Genomic DNA, 20,596 nt, shown 5'->3' with positions numbered 1-20,596 from the left:
ATGAGAGGAACCTGCAGGTTTGAGCGATGGTCCATTTGTCCCACGATCCAGACTTTGGACATGCCTTCTGTAGAGGTAGCTTTTTCTTGTCTGTATTTTTGCAGAGACCTTGTGCTTCTTGTGTAACACTGTGACTGCCAAAATGCACCTGAAAACCTGACTTACACTCTGAAAACATCCTAAGTCTCTTTCTGTTGTTTCAGCTCAGTAGCCTGGTGTTCAAGAGGGCAGTTTTTGAAGGCAGGAGACCCAAATACAAGACGAGAATCCAATCCAAAAGCTCCCTGAAAGACTTTGCCAGTGTAATAACTATCATATTTCACATCTCTTGTGTGCTCTCGGTTATTCCCTCTAAAAGGAAGTCTAAACCTGCTTTTAAGAATCAAAATAATACATTTAAACCCATTTTCTTACCTTTTTGTAACTCACATGTTGCAGTTAATGCAATTTCAGAAGACTCTGGTATAATTTTAATTTCAAGAATTATTTTGTATTCCTGGTGAAAGGGGAAAGCTGCATGCTGAAACAGACATTAAAAGCTTTTCTGCTAATATTACACTTCTCTGATGTCCTGCAGGGGCCTAGACCTCGCACTTCCACAGAGAAGTTGCTGACGTCCATGTTTGACTCCACCGCGGGGCAGTTTCTGGGCATTTTAGAGGCTCTTTGGGACAGCAGCACACGGCCCCTGCAGACGAGGATACTGGGCGATGTGGAGCTGCAGGAGATCGCCCTGGAACTGCTGTCCGCCGGCGTCCGCATACTATCCGGTTTGTAAAAAAACGGGATAAAGTATCAGTAAAATTTAAAAACTACCCATATTTGTTTTTACATCAACGTTTTTAGGATCTCCAGGTGAGCAGAAGTGTGAGGAGCATCTGGTTCTTAATCCCATCATCCTGACACCGACTTCAACTCTAATAGAGCTGGCAGTGACAGGTACATCGAGGTGTTTGTCTCTAACTGGGTTTCTTTCAGGTAATTTGATGTATCGTGTCATCAGGTGAACACAGGATTCCCATCACCTCAGCTGTGAGGTTTCTCAAGTTACTGTTTCAGTACAAGCAGTTGGACGTCTTTGCTGACCTTTCCAAACAGATGCTACACATACTGTCAGTGAGTGGTTCAATCAATCACCTGTAATACAGAAAATCCCCAAAGAGAACCTGTCTTTTCAAGTTTCCGATTTCCCCATTGTTGAGTGTCTTTCTGTTTCTGACAGGATGTGAAAGGTCAGGCTTTCAGGAAGGCCGAGAGAGAGCTAGCTTTACTTCACAGCTACAGCAGTTTGTTCTTCCAAAAAGGCCGACTCAGAGATCATATAAGTGACGGTAAAATACTCTAATATATTGCAGATCTTCTTTTTTTAATTGCAAAACATCTCTTTATTTTTATGCAGCTTTGTAACATTTCCCCTCTGTTCATGTTGCCACAGTCAGATCCAAGTCTTCAGTTTTCTTGACTGATGAGATCTCTGCTCTGGTAAACACCCTGCAGATGTCCATCTGTGGCGCTGATCCTGTAAGTTTTTGGGTCAAATGTTCATAGTGGTAAACACTAGTGCACCTCACATCTGGTAAAGCTGAAGATGCTGAAATTGATAGCTTAAACGCTGAAGTTAATAGCTAAAAACACTGAAGCTGATAGCCAGCTAAAATGTTATAATGCCAAATTAGCCTTAAAAAACTAAAAACAAAAGCTTAGGTTAGCCAAAACAGCTAGCATGTAGCTGAAAAAAATAGCTGTACTTTAAAATATTCTAAAAAACTGAAAAAACCCAAATTAGCCAAAACAGCTAGCCTGTGAATATTAGCCTTATTTAAAAATAGCCCAAAAAACCTAAAAAGAAAAGCCTAAATTGGCCAGCTAGCATGTAGCTGAAATACTACCTAAATAAAAAATACCCTAAAAAAGCTTGGTAAATGCCAAAATAGTACAAAAAACTAGCAGGATGCCCATTTTTAAAACTTTAAAACTGTAACTTTTCAAAAATAATTATGAATAACAAAAAGGCAGCAATATTATTACAGAATAAATCAACTTTTAAGATACTTTCCATAAAAAATATATTTGTCAAAATTATACAAGTTATAAATGAGCGCAAGATAACATGAGGCCTTTAATAGCAATAAAATGAAATGATCTGGAGGGCTGGATAGAATTACTCAGAGGGCCGGATCCAGCCCCTGGGCCTTGACTTTGACACGTGCACTACACAGACAGAATGAAGAGTGTCTCTCACCCCAATACAGTTTCTTCCCTATACCGTAAATATGTGAAGTGAAACAATTCACTGAGTTTTTCTACAATATCTTGTACTTAATGTGAGTTGTGTGTGTGCTAAGATATTTATTTGTCTCCCCAGGAGCTGCATCCAGATGTCGACTTGGTTTTGGATGTCATCTTATTCCTATGGAATCAGGTGAAGATGGTTATGCAGAATGATCAGCTTCAAGCGTCAGAGTTTTCACAATGTGAGCAGAGGACAGACAGCTATCATAAGGTAGGTGTAGTAAAAGAAGAAAAAAATTAATTCTGAGCACATCTCCCCCCCCTCCCCCCGAAGAAAAAAAAGATGCCATCACTTTGGGACAAGCGGTAAAAGAAATGCATGACACCAACATTTTTATTGGGTTTTACAATTGTTCAAAAAACCAAAACACAGGCCAATGAAGTAAGGACAGGAAGGACATGATATAGGTCTTTAAATTTTTGCAACACATTTAATAGAAATAAACCCAAGGGTACAAATTCACCAACCAAAGTGTACAAATACGCTCCGACACAGAACAAGAGAAAACTACAGCTTGTATGGGAGCTTAATGAGAAATAGAAAGCACCTGTGGGTCTCAGTCCTCGGAGGGGGGTGGGGGGGGGGCATCCCAAACAAACATAACACACACGTTGGGGATCACCAAAAGGAAGTTTTCAAATTATTATGGGATGTTCACAGCATCTACAGCTTTGTAGCCATTTTGTGGCAAAGTGTGATTTTTTTTCCCACATTTTAGCACAAAATGGAAAAGAAAAACTTGTTCGAGCGATCTTTACAAAATCTCACATTCATGCCGCCATCCTAAGTCAACAGCCACAATTGAAGTTTCTTTTACTTTTGATCCCAGGTAAAGGTGCCCTTTTAAATTTTAAGCTACAGCTACAAATTTAAACTACGCCTAAGGATTTTGATCTATTTCCTCCTAATTTCTCGAGCATCATTGAGAAGCTACTTGGGGAAAATATAAGAATTTGAAGTTGCAGATTATGATTAGTGTTAGCAGCATTCCTCTTTTTACCAAATTTTTACCAAACATTGTGAAAATGTAATCCATGAGTTGTCTGCTAAAGCTGAACGAAACAGCATGACAAACACAGTGAACATATTATGAATGTAGTTGCAGTTAACAAAAAAAACCCTCTGTAGCCAAGGAAATCCTAAAGTTAATTTTTGCCGATTATTCTAAAAATTACCCCCAGGCGACCAAAATAGAAAATGCTTACTATGGAGATAAAACTAACAAAAAAGCAGCCATTTTGAAAAAAATGTTTTACTTAAGAATTAGCCATGTACAGCTCTAACCAGAGTGGTGTCTGCAAGCCTTACAATGGTGCTTATAGCTTCCATTTTTTGTATTTACTGCTGTCTGTGTCCATTATGACAGTGGCTGTGGTGTCTGAGCGTTCTCTGTGAAGTGGCCCTCGCCTGTCCGCTAGCAACAGTCAACTGTACCATGACAGCAGAGATGATCTGCACCCTGGCCATTCAGCTAGAAAAAGCCTCTGGTTCAACCCGAGGTCCAGTCTTTGGCTCGATGGAGGTTTGTATGAAAAAAATTAAATGAAAACACATCACTGGAGGAAAATTGTGGCGGTGTTTGTCTCACGCCTGTTTGTGCACGTCTGCAGATGACCAACGCACAACTGCTTCAGAGGGTGCATGATATGGTGAAGAAGGGTCTCCTATCTCTGTCAAAGGGTGTCTCTGCTCTGATTCCTCAAGATCTTTCTGCAGTCACAGACTCCGCCTTCTTTCAGGTTAATTTCTTCTCTACCAATAAAATGGTAGCATTTCATTTAGTAATGTTTCAATTGGAACCAGAATGTTGTCCCTATAGAAACTGGGCCCACTTCATCCACCCTCAGCATCAGCAGAAGAGATAAAAAGAATGAATGAAAATAGGTGGAAGAACACAGAAGGTGAGGAACCGGAGGTGGAGTTTGAGCCTTCTACGAATGTGTTCTTGCTGGCCAGAGACCTTCATCTAGAGCTGGAAATCATCCTCCACAGGGTCTCTGTCAAGCTGCTGCATCTTCACTCAGGTCAGAGTCACTGTTACTCACAGATGAGACTCTAGCTCCAGAATATGGGGGATTACATCAGAATTTTGTATGTATAATCTGTTGATTACTAATACTGGTTATTTTTTTGAAAAGAACAATCTTTTCACATTTTATTTAAGACTGCTATATAAAGATAAAAAAATACAAATTAACATTTCTTTTTGTTTAGTTGAAAAACCTGAGTTGATGGACTGGATTAAGAACAACAAAGTGTCCAAAGCTCTTTTTCTGATCCAGAAGGCCTTGCTGGAGCACGACTCCGAGATGATGACTGACAGCAACACAACAACGAATCTCCTCGAGGTTAAATCAGAGCTTTAGTCTCTCTTACAAACTCATGCAGATTGTAAAACTGCAGCGAACTTTACATAGTTTCCTTTTTGATCTGCAAGAGTCTACCATGATATTTGGTTAAAAGAAATGATGAGGTTTCAAAAATAAACAGTTTATTAATTAAAAAATGTCACTTTTTTTAAGGTAGCGGAATGCAAGTATCTGTAAAAAAAAGAAAAGTGGCGGTTTTGATGTTTGTAACATATATGAATGAATGAATGAAATAGTTATTTCAAGCAAGAAGGTAACAATACATAGAATAACCTTTTACATTATCAATCACAAGTTGATCGCTTGAAAGTGAGTGGGAGGAAGCGAATTTATATAATCCCACCCCAGTTCAACCTTTACAATTTTCGTTACATTAATTATCAATATTTGGTTCAGGATTTAATATCAAATATTTATACCCTACATTCATAGATTCAGGTTATTAAGGATCCTTAAGATCGGTGATGTAATTAAATTTCAAACATCCACAGACAAGTCATTTATATTAATCAGTTCTAAAAATCAAAATATACTAAGATGACATCATCAGGAAAAAAATCATCTGTATTAATCAATACCAAAAATCCAAGCATATAGAGACCATCATCACCAAAAAAAGGATCCCCCGCACCAACCAGCACCAAAAATCCAAAGGATACTCAGATGATTAATAATCATCTGAATATTTTCCAGACCCCCGGCACCGATCAATGCAAATGGCCATTCCTAATGATCATCATTAATTATAATCAGACAGGAAAATCATCTATAGTAGTCAATGCTAAAAAAAAAATCAAAAATACACACATTAAAAAGACAGTTAGTGCAGATTGTTTTCATAAGAAGATTAGTCATAAATCACACTTTAGGAGGAATGAATATGTGCAGAATCCGTGATACATCATAGTTTAGGAAGGAACATGTTCTTGAAGCATTTTTTGATAATGGAGGACATATATTAAGAAAAATACATTTTAATTTCTGGATATTTCTTTATTTAAATGGTTGTGAATCAGGAGCAGATAAAAAAAAATAATGTTTGCAAAAAAGTTTATTTCTAACGTAGAAAATATTCTGGGTGGGTCACAAGCCCTCTGCTCTGCTCCGCAATGGGGAAGGGAAAGGGGGGCAGGATTTCTCCAGAGGCATTTCTAATGAACTCTTGCTGCTCTGCAGAAAATACGTCTGACAAAACGAGACAACTTTTTTTTATTTGGCCAAAAAAGGCATAATCATAATTAAAAGACCACAGGGAACGCTTTTGGAGTGGAACTTTAATTAAACAGAATACAGATATAAAAATAATTACCTTTTTATTTTCTGTTTCATGTTTCCTAATGCTTTTTCTGGGAATCTTTGGCTAAACTGGAGTAAATGAGTCTTCTTTTGTGTCCAAGCAGGAGGCCTTCAGCTTGATGGAAAAAGCAGAACTTGAGGAGAAAAAACTTTACATGACTTTGTGCCAAACTAAACAGAAGCCCCATCAAGAGGGCAAAGCCCCCAAACCAAAAGGAGAAAGCCCTCCACCTGCTCCTGTCCTCCTTTCCCGCACTGACCACACTTTTACTTTTGCTCCTGCTCCATATGACTTGGGAGAGCAGGTAAAATCCCAAGTGTTTCAGACCTCCAACAAACCTGGAGTGCACATGATCTCTGCTCTTCCTGCTGTGATCCAGGTGTGCTGGTACCAGCTGTTTGGCCGTGTAGCTGAAGGCATCAACAAGACGGTCCGTCTGAATGACTGCATTCTGCCAGGAACTGGACTTATGGTGAAGACGACCACATTGAAAAGTCATGTTATCACGAGTTTCTGTAATACTGAGCGTGCTTTAAGGTTCTGGTGGGTTCTGGAGGGTGCGTGATGAGGGTTGAGGGTCTGCAGCCCAACCAGAAGTACGTGTTTGCTGTAGCCGCCTACGACAGCGAGGGTAGGCTGCTGGGCAACAGCATAGGACAGACGACCGTACCTCTGCTGGCATCCGTGCCAGTCCAGCTGCTGGCCACCTGGGCTCACCTGGCTCAGGCAAGCCACCCTCTGTTTCAGTCTGCAAACAGAAGAAAGATGCGCTTGAAGGTGTGTTGGTTTCTTCCTGTAGGCGGCTTTCCAAACAAACCAATATGCTGCAGCTAAGAGAGCCTGCAGGAAGCTTTGGAGCCATTATATCCACCCCAGCTCTAAATCCAGCAGCCTGTGGGATAGACTTACTGCTACCAGGTGAAGCACATAAATCGCTGGAGTTTACTTTGTTTTTTTCTTTGGCCTATATTGACATAATTCCTTTTCCCTAAAGCCTGCATAAAGCAACCATCCAGCAGTCTTCCCCTCACCTATGCAACCTGGTCCTGACCTCCATCTTCATCGAGACAGAAATCAGCATCCAGGAGGGGGCTCTCCGCTGTGAAACCCTTAGCAACAGCAGCCCGTTTGTTTGGGACCAGGTACAAACCCGCCCTGTTACAGAACGGGGATTAATCTGAGGCAGGAACAGCACTGGAATACATATCATAAATATTCCGTATTTCATTTCTTAAATGATGGTTTGCAGGACGCCAGACTGGCAGAGTGTGATCGGATGCTGGTGGCCATAGACCTGGCTTTGTGTCTGAATGATGGGAGCTCAGCTGTGCAGGCTGTAGTTACCTGTTACGGCCTGCTGGCTCCGCTAATGTTCCATCAAATCATACATGGCAACGTGGTGCAGGTAAGAAGACTAAAGTCACTTTAAGCAAGAGGATGATGATGCTTGAAGTTCCTACATGCATGAATGTCCATCCAGGTGCTGCAGAAGTGTTTGCTGGTCCTGGAGGAGAATTCTGGTGTCCTCATACACTCATGGACTGGAGCGACCACAGAGTCCCTCCTTTACATGACAGCTTGCATCACTTTCTACCTCTCAAAAGTAAGTTTGCACGTGGAAATTATTATTTTTTTTATTCATTATTTAATTTATGACTAGATTAATTTTTTATAATAGAAATTGTCAATTTCAAAGTGTCCCTGTAGTTTTTTTTTTTTTTTTACTTAAATCAATTTGTAGAAAACTTTTGTTTTAAGGACAGATTCCTAGAAAAGGTATCAGAATCTTCCTTTGCTTAAATGTTTAATTTACTCATGCTGGATTATGTTATTAGAATAAACAAAACATCAATAAATTTGCTGTTAAATCTTAGTCATTTATTAAAAATGTTTTGACTCATAAGAACATTTTAGTTTGTTTGTACTCTGTGTGGGTTCTGGGGGCCCAGTGACTCCGATATAAGAGTGAGCACACAAGCGTCTCTGAAAGAATATACATATATATATACACATACTTTTTCTTACTTGTTTGTTTATCTTAATTTGTATTGTTTTGTATTTGTTTTATTACTTTTGAAATGTTTTATTGATCTTTTTTTTAAAATGTTAATATTATTTAATATTTTTTTTTATTTAATTATTTTCCAAATATTTTATTTATTGTAATTTATTGATTCGTTTATTTTAATTTTTTATTTGTTTTTTATTTATCTTTTTATTTGTTATTTTGTTTTTTAGTTAGTGGTTTTATTTTAAATGTATTTTTTATCCATTAATATTTATTCATTTCAACTTATTTATCATTTGTTTATATTTAATATTTTACTCATTTGTTAATTTTAATTTATTTATTTAAAGAAACTCTTCTGTTTCTGTAAATAAAAAAATAAAATCCCAAACACAGTTATATCACAGTTATTTCTTTAAAGTCCACAGATTTACAATGCTTCCACCCAGAGATTCTTAATGATTCTGGCATTTTTAAACATGTTGTTTAGTTTGTAAATGTGTTTAATTTCAACTTTGTAATAATTCCACTTTTATTTTTGGCTCAGTTATTCATGTTTCATACAGTAATTATAGCTGCATTTATAATCAATGAGAACCTGGTATCATTATTGGTCCAAAATGTTTTCCTAGACTGTTGATGAAGATTGGTAATGAAACTACTGATTTTATTTGGGGAAGGAAGTTCTTGATGTGTATTCAGCAATGATACATCTATAAATTATGGCTTCAAAAGACCTGAGGTGAATGCTTGCACCTATAGTATGTGTGATCGTGACAGACTTTCTCCTGCTGTCAGGTGCTGCGGTTGCTCAGAAAGCATCAACTGGCTGCAGCGGTTCTGGACCGCGGGCGCCGGCTGCTTCAGGAAGCCACTGATGCTCGGCTGCAGATGAGCAAACATTCCAGTAAAGCAAAGACGGTGAGGAACAGTCGAGTATATTTGTGTTGTTGATAATATTTGAAATAAAATCACTTTTGTGACTCTTACAAAAAGATTTAATGTGCAATAAATTAATAATAATTCATTCTGGTTTGGTGTTTTGTAAATGCTCATATTATATCTTTGATTGAACATAATGAGAATAGTGGAAATTATTTGTGATCCTGCATCAGACCGCCTCAGCTCGGTTGGCTCTAAAGGGATTTAGTGGGTTCTCAAGCTGAATAGACGGATAGATTTGCACAACAAAGCACAAAAAAGTGTGTTTAGAAGTATGAAGCTTGGGACTAAGAGTCATATTTGTGTGCAGACTGGGGCGGACGGCACAGTCAGCGATTCGGTGATGATCCGGCGGCAGTTTCAAGCGCTGAACACAAAACAAAGAAGAAGCAGGAGCACCTGTGAGGCAGAAGTCACCTCCGGTAGTACGTCACACAGAAGTTAGTCTTCTGTTTGAATCTTTTGAAGGAGGGAACAAAGCAGAGTAAAACCAAAAAGATCTCCACTCAATGTTTTTATGAATTCTCTACTTTTAATAGGAATAATAGTTTGAAAATGCTGCCCCCTACAGACTGTCCTCCAGCCCCGACTGTCCCAGAGGACCCCATGGTTCTGTGTGATCTGATCTACAGCTGCACCTTACAGGAGGCCCATCAGGAAGGTCAGCGATTCCCTCCTTTATTTTGCCTGTAAGAATCACAAATCCATCCCAGTTAATGTCTGAATGTTCTTTGCAGTGATGAAAATCAAGTGGAAGACATATTTTCTTGAGTTTGCGGCTCTGTTCCTCCAGCGGACCCTGGAGGAGGGTCACCCAGACCTGGTTCTGAAGTGGGGGGAGAACATTCTTCAGTTTCTCTTCAGGTCATTTTTGGAAACAGACATTTCTGTTCCCGTTTATTGTTAATAGAATATATATTTATGTTAAGACTATATATTTCTCTGATTCACGAAGAAGCAAGTCTTAAAAAGTCTGCTGATGAATCCTCTTTTTCCAGGCGTGATGAGATGATGGGACTATCGTCTAAACATCTGGAGGCTAAAAACAGTAAAGGCGGAGCTGAAACTGACACGCCTCAGGTAAAGACAGACAGTACATATAATCCCCCAAAAACTGTGTCCTCATAAATGTTATGTGTCTTTATAGCAGAATAAGATGTCTGTTCCACATGAAGAACTGAGGAAGAAGCTCAAGAAAAAGCTGCCGTGCAGCATGATGAGGCATGTCAAAACCTACAGGTAGCACATTGTTTTTGGGTTTTTTTTGTGGTGAGAAATTGCAGCAATCCCCAACAGAAGTTATGTGTCATCAGAGAGCTCTGCACCGTGGACAACCTGCTGACCATGATGTCAGATGTGGTGCGCCGCAGCAAGAAGCGCCTCCAGCTGAGGAACCTGTGCTGGGAGGAGAGGCCGTGGAGGTGTCAGGTCCACCGCTGCATGGCCCAGGCCCATCTAGCTGCTGCTCACCGGGACATGGAGACTCTGCAGCACAGGTGACAGCTTTTGCAAAAGGGTTTTAAAGACCCACTCTGATGAAAATGGTGTTGTTGGTATTTTTTTCCTGATGATTGACGACATACATAAAGAAAATTGAGCTTAAAATAGCTTTTCTGAGTATTTCTTTATGAATCAGGAGCAGATGAAAAAATGCATTTTTAAAATAATGTATTGGTGATAAATAAAACACACTGGGTGGGTCACACGCTCCTCTCCATTTCTGTGCATCCACTTGCAGACAAATAGATCCATGTACGTCTTTGTTTTCCTCGTCTGAGCTGGTATCTGGCTCAAAACTGTACAGCTATAGCTCCAATGTTACAGTTTGTCGCACCGGTAATGTTAGGTGGAGAGTGTGAGGGGCTGTAAGCTAGTGAGAGGGTGTAAAGAAAGAGCTCTCGGGAAAATATGGAGAGTAGGGGCGGGGTTTCTCCCTTAACTCAACAAACTATGTCCTACAAAACGACACAGGTTTTTAGATTTTGGCTAAAAACGGTTTAATCAAAAGATGATCAGAGTGGGACTTTGATGTTTGCTAAAAAAGAGTTTCTGCTTGACTCAGCTACAGCCAGTTCGACCCTTTGTATTTCTCTCTGGCTTTCACTGGACTTCTGATCAAGAAGCGACCCTCATCCAGACATAAGTCAGAAGGCATCCCCTGTCCCTCTGATCTGGGAGAACAGGAGGAGAAAAGGGAAAAGAAAGGTAAAACAAAGACAAAAGAGTGTGTGTGATCCCTCGACTTGACTCAGCTTCTGTGCAGTAGTTCGATTTGATACCTCTGGGGAAAGATGTGTGGAAGGAGGACGCTTTTCCCCAACAGTCGACCTGCAAATAGACAGAAACTCTCCAGTGAATTCCCTTAAACTTGCCGCTTCACATCTTCGCAGATCTATGGTACGACACAAAAGAGTTTATTTTATGGCTGTTTTGGATGATTTTTATTTCACTCATGTTTGTTGTGCAGGTTCTGGCACATCGAGGTGGTGACTGGACTCTGCTGCTGTGTGTGTGTCACACGGTGTGGAGCCACAGCTGTAAAATCACATCCCAGCTTGAGGCTCCTCCCCCTTTCACAGAGGACCAACTGCAGCACATCTTCACTCCTCTACTAGTGCTAGCCACAGATCTAGTCATGGATATGCTAAACAAACTAGAGGTCAGCGACAAAACAGGTGTTTTAGAATGTACATTTTTGAGAATTAACGTTTGGTTTTTGTTCCTGCCAGCTGTGGAGTTTGTATGATCGCGACTCGACAGAGGAAGAACTAGAGTCCAGTGTCCACTTCTCAGCTCCTCTGGACGACGGCAGTCAGGTGGACCTACGCTGGGTTCGCTCTTTAGTCCTGCACACCCTGGAGCGCCTCCATAGCTGTGAAAAATGGGAAAGTTTGTCCCACTTTGCCTTACTTTTCAACTCATACACTCGGTGAGGAACGCATGGGGTTAACAACGAGTCACTATTTCTCTATTTCTCACTGTTAAACTTGGATGCTATTCTGTTTTACATTTTGTTTACGGTTTTCACGTGTGTTTCAGGGAGCGCTACGCCCTGATTGTGGCTCCTCTGCTCCTTCATGCTCAGAGGAGCTTGATTGAAAGAATCCGCTCAGTGGGGGGGCCGGCAATCCCGCAGCCCCACCACGTAAAGACACAGCAGAGCACGGGCAAAGAGGTCGATCATAAATCAACTTTAACAACAAATATGAAGCAAATCCCACTTTTTGTCATGACAAGTAAAAGTATTGCATCTTTGCAAGTTGTAGTATTTTAAATTTTACTTTCTAATGAGCTAAAACCCACTAGGATTGTATATATTTTCCTCTCACATAGTTCAATACACAACTCAATACATCTAATCAACACACAAAGCATTCAACTTTGTGTGCAAAGTTTTTACAAGATAAAAATGTATAAATTTGTGAGAAAAAAGTCATATATTCATGAGAAAAAGTAAAAAGTGTGCGAGAAAAAAAGTGAGAAATTTAGGTTTTCTCTCATGAATTTACGACTTCAATCTTGTATTACTTTTTTTTTGAGGCAGTACAATACAGTGCAATTCTCATTTACATGTTTTAAAGTCATACATTTAGTAGAAAAAAATAAATGTATTTACAAGAAAAAGTCATAAGTTTTCTTTAGTAAACTTTAAGTTTAACTTTAATCTTGTAATGTTACATTTTTTTTGTTGTTTTGGAGGCCCAGATAAATGCTCCATTGAATTTTTAATACGACACCATGTAAAAAATGTGATTGATCAATTGATCAAATTTGAGACAGTTGGTAAATAGTGTTTTTTTTTTCCTGATTTATGCTAGCACTGTTGAGGTGGTACAAAACAGTCCAATTCTTTTACCTAAGTGGAAACAATCTAGATATTTATTATTCATTTGGCATTTAAAGACTGATTTTATGGTATTTTTAACATGTTCTTGAGATAGTTATCTGATGATGGAGGACATATATAAAGAAAATTAAGCTCTAAAATGTATTTCTGAGTGATTTTGTATTAAAATTGTTATGAACAGATGAAAAAATTTGCTTATTTGCACACCGGGCGGGTCAGAACCGCCCTGCTTCGCCCTATTGTGACCCATCCACTTGTAGACAACTCGGTCCATGTATGTTCATTTGTGATTCTTTAAGTTTGTCATCTGTTCTACTTTCAGGTGACCAACAGGAGTTACTTTCACTGCCAGCTGCTCAGCGGATGGAGTCCTTCTGAGCTTCCCATTGATGAAGACACGTCTCACACAAACGTCTTTCCCAGAGATGGAGCTTCACTCAAAGGTTAGAGCTCACAAAATCATTTAATCATTAAAGAAATGAGACTATCTTAGAAAGATCCCAGGAGGGATTTGATGTTTTCTGTGTCTAAGCTGCAGAGAAACAGCGCTCCTTGTCTCTCGTGTGCGTTCCTCTGGATGTGGAAGACACTCTGAGCGGTTACCATCGAGCCTTGCAGAAAACTCCACACTGCCTTCAGGTTCTGCAGCATAGCCGCTCCTTACTGCTGCTGCTCCTGGCAAACACGCAGCCCTGTAAGTTCACCTCTGATTGAAGACATACATGCACAGACGCTTCCATCCGCTTTTGACTCTCCCCATCAGACTTGACGCAGCTCCAGTCAGCAGGTCGGGTGAGCTGTAGCCCCGTGGTCAAGCCCACTCCAAACATCCGTCCATGTGAGCCCAGCGGGGAAGACTTCAGCACTCCAGACGCCATCTTTGGCCTTCCTGTCAGACCTGACTGCATACCAACTGTTGTTGCTTCCTATTCTAATTCCATCAGTAAGAGCTTGCAGTGTTCACTAAGAGTCATGACAGCCTGATCTGCATTTGATGAATTGAGCTCTAAGTTTCTAGAAGCTTAGACTGTCTCACTGTTTTCCCCCTTTGTCTGCCTTTTATTCCTCAGAGTGTCTCAGAGCCAGTGGCCACAAGTCCCTCAGTCTTTTGGCTTTGCGTGACATGGGAAATTTACATTTCTATGCTGGAAACGTGCAGTAAGTGAGAAGCATGTTTTAAATGTGTGTCTGCTGCTACACTGGAAAAACGTTCTCCTCAAAACAAGTTTAAAATGTATAGAATATGAAACGTTTTTACTTGTTATTAGTGAAAAAATCAGCCAGTAGAACTAGTAGAATTTGTCTTGATAACATTTTTTTAAATCAGTTGTGATTTAATCCCCTTTCCAGACAAAACAGATCTTGAAATAGCCCATTTATCTGAGTATGCAATGCTCTGCAATGCAATTTCCATCAATAAAAAGGTTAGATTAGTAGGTATATCGTTAATAATTGTAAATATTATGTCTTACAGTAAGCATGGACTGCTTAAAAAACATTTTAATTCTCATTAAATTTTTTATTTCATTATCTTAATCTACAAAAAATGAATTTTCTCTCAGCTCTTTGATGTTTTCCGGTGATGTTTGTTGACTCCTCAGGGCGGCTCAGAGCTGCTGGATCCAGGCTGTGGACTGCGCCCTTCAGAGCTCAGGTGTTGTGCAGAAATGGGATGGCGTGTCCTTTGGAGGAGGCTCCATGCCAAAAACTGTGAAGCACGCTGGTGTTTGGGGGTGTCTGCAGGCCGCTGTGATCGCAGCTAAAATAGCACAGTGGGTTTCACCAAATCCTAATATTGTGAGGCACATACTGTACCTTTGAAACTGTTGACTTTTGTTTTGACCTCCCAGGTTCATCCTAACGTCTGATATCAACCAGCGAACCAAATGTTGCCTGTTGTCTTCTCACCTTTTTAAGGTAATTCCTTTCACGAGATGCTATCGTGTTTGCATCCATTCTGATGTGTGTGTCTCCCTCAGTGTGTGCTGGGCTGCTCCATGGCTCAGCCACAGCTTGATCTCCAGTACGCCTCCCACACCATCAGAGAGGAGCTGCTCCCCGGAGTCGACCTTTTCTCCGAACCTCGCAGGCTCCACGTCAGCTCCGTCGTCTCCAGCCTCCACTTTGTTTGTCGCTGGCTCTTCATGACTGGCCACCATATTACGGTAAAAACTGTGTTTGGATGACAAATCTCTGTATAAATCAACTAAAGTTTTTTTTATATTTTAGCTGCTGCCCCTTCTTGCCCTTTACCTCCACTTTGTTGGCCCGGTCTGCAGAGATGTACGGCGCACAGTTGAAGGCAAAATTCTCAAAGTCAGAGTTGATTGGTTTTATAGCGACATTCAAACACCGGAGTCTTTTTACTTCTACATTTCATTTAAACTCTTTTCTTTTTTTTTTTTAGGTTCGTGTCCTCACTGAGCTCCGTATGTTCAGCGAAGCTGTGATGGAGGTCATCCAACTCACACAGGGAGCAGGCATCTTCCTACCGTGTGGTCCTTTCATGGCTAAAACAGATCTCCAAGTATGCTCACGCTTTTTTAAAATTTTTTTTCTGATTAAATAATCTCATAAGCCTGAACTGCTGAACTGAAGAAGCTTGGTAAAGGGATACATTTTCCTAAGAAAAAAACTTGGCTTCACCAGGAAACCTGCAAGAAAAATGTTTTAAAATGTCCTTTACAATAAAAGTATGCAGCAATCATCGCTATCTTAGGCCACAAAATTTCAAGCTTTACTTCAGACAAATCACACAAGAAACACTGAACAAAACTAGACGAAAAAGTTTGACCTTCAAAGCTGATGCTCCAGTTATCTGATCAGAAAGTTCTTAAACGTTTAAAAAGCCAAAACTTTAGCTGTTAACAGATTTGTGAACAGCTTAGGATTTTTCTCTTTTAGTCAAATAAAAGTATATTTTTTGTATTTTCTCAATACAGACGTTTACAGTAAATATTTTCCAATGGAAAGCACAAGTTTGCATCACACAGCTAATGTAAAGGGTATGCGTGGGTTCAAATTTATCTTTATTATTTTGTGTTGCAGTTAAAACATGTAATTATTAAAGTGAAAAATATTTGGCGGTCACTAGTTCTATAAGTTGTCCCCCTTTACAAATACTTTTAAATGTAAGAAAAAGGAAGGTAAAAATAAATACCCAAGAAATTACTTTGTATAAGAGTTTTTTCAGAATCAAAAGATTTTTTTCTTAATTGTTTTCATATTTTAGATTAAAAAGAACCCAAAAATGTAAAACATTTTTAAAGAAAAGTCAAATTTAGATTACCGTATTTTCCGGACTATAAGTCGCGTTTTTTTTCATAGATTGAATGTCCCTGCGACTTATACTCCAGTGCGACTTATATACGAATTTTTAATGAGATGAGATATGGACCATAAGTCTAGAGTGCCCTCTTATGGTGATCTATGCAATTACTTTATTTACTGTAGTTATTCAGACGTGACACAGAGGACGAAGAATTTAACGGATTTAGTGATATGGAGTGAGATTGCGTGCAATTAATTACAGTAAAGATACAAAGTTGATGAGTTCTTGAGGCTATAGTTAAATAAAACTGTTATGTTATATAAATGCTACACCTTTTCGTTTTTTTCATGATGCTAATATGTGAATATGTGTTGACACATATTCAGCCTGTTTTCTATTCACTTATGAATGTTATAACTTACCTTCCAGGATGATGTAATATCATTTTTTTCAACCAGTTTGTAAAATAAATTACTTGAAAAAAATGCGACTTATACTCCAGTGCGACTTATGTATGGTTTTTTCTTCTTCATTATGCATTTTTTGGCCCCTGCGACTTATACTCCGGTGCGACTTATAGTCCGAAAAATACTAGTAGTTTGGTTTACTAAACTGTACAGTAAATGGAAATAGGAAATGTGTTTATTGATGTATTGAACATGATGACGGTATTTCTTTTTTATTTTGCAGCCAATGGCGACATTCTACAACAATAAATCTCTTCTGGACAACAAAGAGGTCATTTCTATATTAGATTTACATTTTTTTTAATCTTTTTTAGCATATTAAACTGTTAAGAACCTGATCTGTGGTTTGGGTCTGTATAGGCTGTAGAAACCCTTATGAATTGTGACTTTGCTCCTGAGATCCAAACAATGTACGGTCCATCGCTCTGCACCAGCTTCAGCCTGGCTCGCGTCCAGCTAGTCCTGGCCCTCAGCGAGACACTAAGAGGTCTTCCAGATCCAGGTCGGTGACAGAGAGAGGTTTATTCTGGTGCTTTTGATAGATTTTTGGTTATAAAAAGAACTTTACACTTTAGACTTGAAGTGGGAACAACTTTTTCAGATCCTAAAGATTCACATGCTACAATCTTAGTGGAGTCGGAGTCCAGCGTAAAGGAAAGAGCGGACGAAGAACCAAAACCACCGAAGCAAAAAACGTTCTTACTTTGTCATGAAGAGAGTCAGCTCACATCAGAAAGAATTAAGGTAAACTTTCACATAAGATTAGCTTCCACGGGTAAGATAACTACTTTATTTTAGATGTGAAAAGAAAAAGGAACATTTTCTGGATGTCTATTATTCCCTCATTAAATCTCCATATAGTTGTTGTCCCATTGCATCAATTTGGAGTGCTAACCAGATCAGGGTGCATGTTTAGTGAATAATTCCAGAATATTTTGTAGATATAGTTTTTTTATTGAAGAATACACATTTATCTTTTTAATCCTGGGTGTTTACTCATAGTTTCAAAAAAAAATAATTTAAAATGTATGCATAAATTTTATAATTATTAGATTTCACTGAAAAATACCCACAAAATACTTTTTCACGTTAACGTAAAGCCAATTTAAGCCCTCCAAACGACTAATTTCTGCAAAGAAAACTCAGAAATATCTTTTGGCTGAATAGATTTTTCACATTTGATGATGAGAATTTTTTTTTGTCCTCTCGTTTGTAGATTGTGTTACTGGAAGCAGCATCCTCTCTGTTGACCTCCACCACAGAACAGCTGGCATCGCTGCCCTGCAGTGAGGAGGAGAAGCTGGAGCTCACTGTGGAGTCTAGTCTTCTTAAAGCCAACCTCCACCTGCAGCAGGGACGTCCCAAACTCAGGTTTGTCATCTGTTCATTCATATGTGTCTGTTTGTGTAACCAACCTATTATTTTATGGTTTCTCTCTAGTTTTGATGCTGCAGTTTCATCTTTAGTCCTTCTACAAACATCACCTGTGACTATTGGAGCATCCAACTCTGAACTTACAGAGGTTTTACAGGTTACATTTACCACACAAATCTGATCGTATTAAAGCTTGAAGACCCCGGATTGAGACCTCTCATTCTTTGCAGATCCAGTTTTCATGTTTTTTCTGTGTTTTGTCTAAAGGACCCAGTGATGGATACTCAGCCCAGAGACTGTCCTGGAGCTGCCGAGGCAGCCGAGAGAATCGGTCCGTCTCTGTGGCTGCGGTGCCGCCTGGCTCTGGTACAAAGCCTGGTTGCCAGTATCCACACAGATGCAACTCTTCTCCCAGGTTTGGGTTCTGTGTGTTTTTGTTGATGTTCTCTCTGTCTCAGGAGTTGTGAGCTTTAATTCTGTCTAGATTCCTCACATCAAATGTCACTTTTTAGCCTTTTTCTTACCCAGAAGTCCACCTACAAAGGTCATAAAACAACCAAAAGTCATATTTTCAATATTCTTCCCAGCATCTTTAAAAATCCACTCTGAAGAAAATTGCAATTGCATCCACTAAAGATGCTAGAGCTGATATCTAAAAATGCTTAAGCTAATAGCTGAAAACCCTGAAGCTGAAAGCTTGCCAAAATATTAGCTAAATGCCAAATTGGCCAAAAAACTAGAAATACAAATTTTTTTCCAAAACAGCTTGCATAATACTAAAATACTAAAATATTAAAAACAATCTAAATTAGCCTAAAGAATTTAGAAAGTCTAATTTTGCCAAAAAGCTAGCATAATAGTAAAATATTAGCTAAACTCTAAATTAGCTTAAAAAACATGTTGCCTAATTAAAGGCTAAATTCCAAATTGCCTTAAACCCCAGTAGTTGCTGAACATTTTAAACTGTGAATTTTGTCTCTGCCTGAAAGTATGCAGACGTTCACTGGTTTCAAAGTCCACAAAGTTTTTGAAAGATTTGAGCAATTTCTCATTCATTTCCTGTGGGTCATATTTTGCTCATTATCTCAAAAGCTATAAAGTTTATAATTACCAAAAGTACAAGCAGAAATCTTTTGAACGAGCTGAATGTTTTGATACCAAGATTACTGATATCGCTGAAAGTGTGATTAAGTTTTTATGTGGCAAAAATGGAAAGGAGCAGGAGGATCACTATAGTATGAATGCTTAATAACTATTTACTCAATTAAATGACCATGAGGAACGCTTTGAGAATAGATCAGAAGATGATCGAGTGGGACTTTAAATGTCTTACAGTTCAAATGTTCACTGACAGAGATCAGATTTGTCCTGAACTCTGATTTCAAGGTAAGAACATCAATGAAGAGACGGCGCGGCTGCTGCAGGAGGGTATTGAGGAGTGCGTTGGATGGGGAGACCGTGACACTCAGGCTTTGCTGCTGATGGAATCTGCTGAGCTGGAAGCACTGAGAGGAAAGACGCAAGAGAGTGTAGCGGTGCTGCAGGTACCTCAACCACAGAAAAGCTGGATCTTGTTGGATTTATTTGTCATTTTGGACATTGATTTGGGGAAATGGTTGTACATTTTTCAAGAGAAATAGACAACCTTTAAAGATCTTTTTGTTGCTGTTGCTCGAGGTCCAGAAACATGGCCCTCATGTCAAACACTTAGATTGCTCTAAATGTTCTGTCCCATCGCCTGTGTGAGCAGGAAGCGGTGGCTCTGCTGTCGGAGCCCGCCTGCATGCCTCCGGGCTCCATGCTGACTTTAGCTCGAGCCGCTTTGCTGCTCAATGACATTCAAGAACATCAGAGCTCCTCACTCCTCCAGGTCACGAGGAAGTTGTTGGACATGCAGGTGCACAGTCACACTAGATTCTACATTATCTCCTATTAGCTTTTTTGCAAAATCAGATGAAAAAAGCGCTAATATTTTTGCATTTTTCTGCATCTTTTTTTTTAGATGCGTCTGTTTGGTCAGAGTGTGGATGACAAAGTGGGCGTCTGTCCTCCTGGCTCTGATAACATTTACCTCCCTTACATCACCATGCTGAAGGAGATCACGTTGAGGATTGGTAAACCACCATTATACAAACATGAGAGCGTTGATCAAATAGATTTTAATTATGACACTAATGGTACATTTTGATTAAAAAAAATGTGTTTAAAGCATTTGTTAAAAACTATCTCCAGTTCAGTTCTGATAGAATTAAAAACATGAATATTTTTAATATTTTGAAGTCTTGCACTGCGACTGTTTTTGCAGATTCCATGGAGAATTCTGACAACAAGGACCAGCCGACATCTTCAGTCGGGGGTCAAACTCTCCACCTAATCTGATGCTGAAGGCCTTTTAGTTCCAAGCGGACGTTTTTTTGGGAAAGTTTTATGTGAACAACACACTTAGCAATTAGCTCTGGACCTTTGATGTTATCATCTTTACTGGGCTGTCATAGATGTGCAGGCTGTTACAGGTCTGTTTTAATTTGCAAGGAGAATTTCAAAAATTGCAAATAAAGTTGGAGATGGTTCCCCCATTGATAGTTGAACTGTTTTCATGTACTTTTTTTAATCTGTTTTTTGACTGTCTTGTTGTTTAACCACCTGCAAACGAGACAAATATTTTTTTTTTTTAGATCTCATAGTAATTTAAATTTTTCAAACATTTTCATTAATGCATTTTTACTTT

General features: G+C 39.2%; 1 protein-coding gene across 10 annotated transcripts in view; it reads left to right on the top strand.

Moving 5' to 3' along the window:
* LOC112142743 (cilia- and flagella-associated protein 54) overlaps positions 1 to 20,446 on the top strand; it is a 24,140-nt gene extending 3,694 nt beyond the window's left edge. Inside the window, exons 8-57 of one of the 10 annotated variants that reach the window (XM_024266299.2) lie at positions 204 to 302; positions 578 to 770; positions 847 to 939; positions 1,004 to 1,116; positions 1,223 to 1,331; positions 1,436 to 1,521; positions 2,366 to 2,503; positions 3,660 to 3,815; positions 3,904 to 4,032; positions 4,113 to 4,194; positions 4,286 to 4,317; positions 4,576 to 4,641; positions 6,063 to 6,263; positions 6,339 to 6,431; positions 6,497 to 6,685; positions 6,759 to 6,877; positions 6,954 to 7,101; positions 7,209 to 7,364; positions 7,440 to 7,562; positions 8,766 to 8,888; positions 9,220 to 9,334; positions 9,481 to 9,570; positions 9,647 to 9,773; positions 9,908 to 9,989; positions 10,057 to 10,148; positions 10,223 to 10,405; positions 10,972 to 11,114; positions 11,173 to 11,306; positions 11,377 to 11,568; positions 11,639 to 11,838; positions 11,949 to 12,084; positions 13,079 to 13,199; positions 13,289 to 13,450; positions 13,520 to 13,699; positions 13,827 to 13,914; positions 14,358 to 14,528; positions 14,607 to 14,673; positions 14,736 to 14,921; positions 14,986 to 15,072; positions 15,164 to 15,283; positions 16,718 to 16,765; positions 16,855 to 16,996; positions 17,096 to 17,238; positions 17,711 to 17,865; positions 17,935 to 18,025; positions 18,136 to 18,283; positions 19,255 to 19,412; positions 19,619 to 19,765; positions 19,871 to 19,982; positions 20,174 to 20,446. In XM_024266299.2, the coding sequence (XP_024122067.1) occupies positions 204 to 302; positions 578 to 770; positions 847 to 939; positions 1,004 to 1,116; positions 1,223 to 1,331; positions 1,436 to 1,521; positions 2,366 to 2,503; positions 3,660 to 3,815; positions 3,904 to 4,032; positions 4,113 to 4,194; positions 4,286 to 4,317; positions 4,576 to 4,641; positions 6,063 to 6,263; positions 6,339 to 6,431; positions 6,497 to 6,685; positions 6,759 to 6,877; positions 6,954 to 7,101; positions 7,209 to 7,364; positions 7,440 to 7,562; positions 8,766 to 8,888; positions 9,220 to 9,334; positions 9,481 to 9,570; positions 9,647 to 9,773; positions 9,908 to 9,989; positions 10,057 to 10,148; positions 10,223 to 10,405; positions 10,972 to 11,114; positions 11,173 to 11,306; positions 11,377 to 11,568; positions 11,639 to 11,838; positions 11,949 to 12,084; positions 13,079 to 13,199; positions 13,289 to 13,450; positions 13,520 to 13,699; positions 13,827 to 13,914; positions 14,358 to 14,528; positions 14,607 to 14,673; positions 14,736 to 14,921; positions 14,986 to 15,072; positions 15,164 to 15,283; positions 16,718 to 16,765; positions 16,855 to 16,996; positions 17,096 to 17,238; positions 17,711 to 17,865; positions 17,935 to 18,025; positions 18,136 to 18,283; positions 19,255 to 19,412; positions 19,619 to 19,765; positions 19,871 to 19,982; positions 20,174 to 20,247 (6,342 nt within the window). In that variant the 3' untranslated portion in view covers positions 20,248 to 20,446. Of the gene's footprint in view, positions 1 to 203; positions 303 to 577; positions 771 to 846; positions 940 to 1,003; positions 1,117 to 1,222; positions 1,332 to 1,435; positions 1,522 to 2,365; positions 2,504 to 3,659; positions 3,816 to 3,903; positions 4,033 to 4,112; positions 4,318 to 4,507; positions 4,642 to 6,062; positions 6,264 to 6,338; positions 6,432 to 6,496; positions 6,686 to 6,758; positions 6,878 to 6,953; positions 7,102 to 7,208; positions 7,365 to 7,439; positions 7,563 to 8,765; positions 8,889 to 9,219; positions 9,335 to 9,480; positions 9,571 to 9,646; positions 9,774 to 9,907; positions 9,990 to 10,056; positions 10,149 to 10,222; positions 10,406 to 10,971; positions 11,115 to 11,172; positions 11,307 to 11,376; positions 11,569 to 11,638; positions 11,839 to 11,948; positions 12,085 to 13,078; positions 13,200 to 13,288; positions 13,451 to 13,519; positions 13,700 to 13,826; positions 13,915 to 14,357; positions 14,529 to 14,606; positions 14,674 to 14,735; positions 14,922 to 14,985; positions 15,073 to 15,163; positions 15,284 to 16,717; positions 16,766 to 16,854; positions 16,997 to 17,095; positions 17,239 to 17,710; positions 17,866 to 17,934; positions 18,026 to 18,135; positions 18,284 to 19,254; positions 19,413 to 19,618; positions 19,766 to 19,870; positions 19,983 to 20,173 lie in introns of those variants that run through there. The other 9 variants (XM_024266294.2, XM_024266298.2, XM_024266293.2 and 6 more) reach the window with 9 other exon arrangements.
* The last annotated feature ends 150 nt before the right edge of the window (positions 20,447 to 20,596 follow it).

The sequence above is a fragment of the Oryzias melastigma genome, linkage group LG14 (assembly GCF_002922805.2).
Source record: "Oryzias melastigma strain HK-1 linkage group LG14, ASM292280v2, whole genome shotgun sequence".
In the NCBI taxonomy this organism is placed as follows: domain Eukaryota; kingdom Metazoa; phylum Chordata; class Actinopteri; order Beloniformes; family Adrianichthyidae; genus Oryzias; species Oryzias melastigma.
The sequence above is the reverse complement of the archived record's forward strand: the minus strand, read 5'-3'. Positions and strand labels throughout refer to the sequence as shown.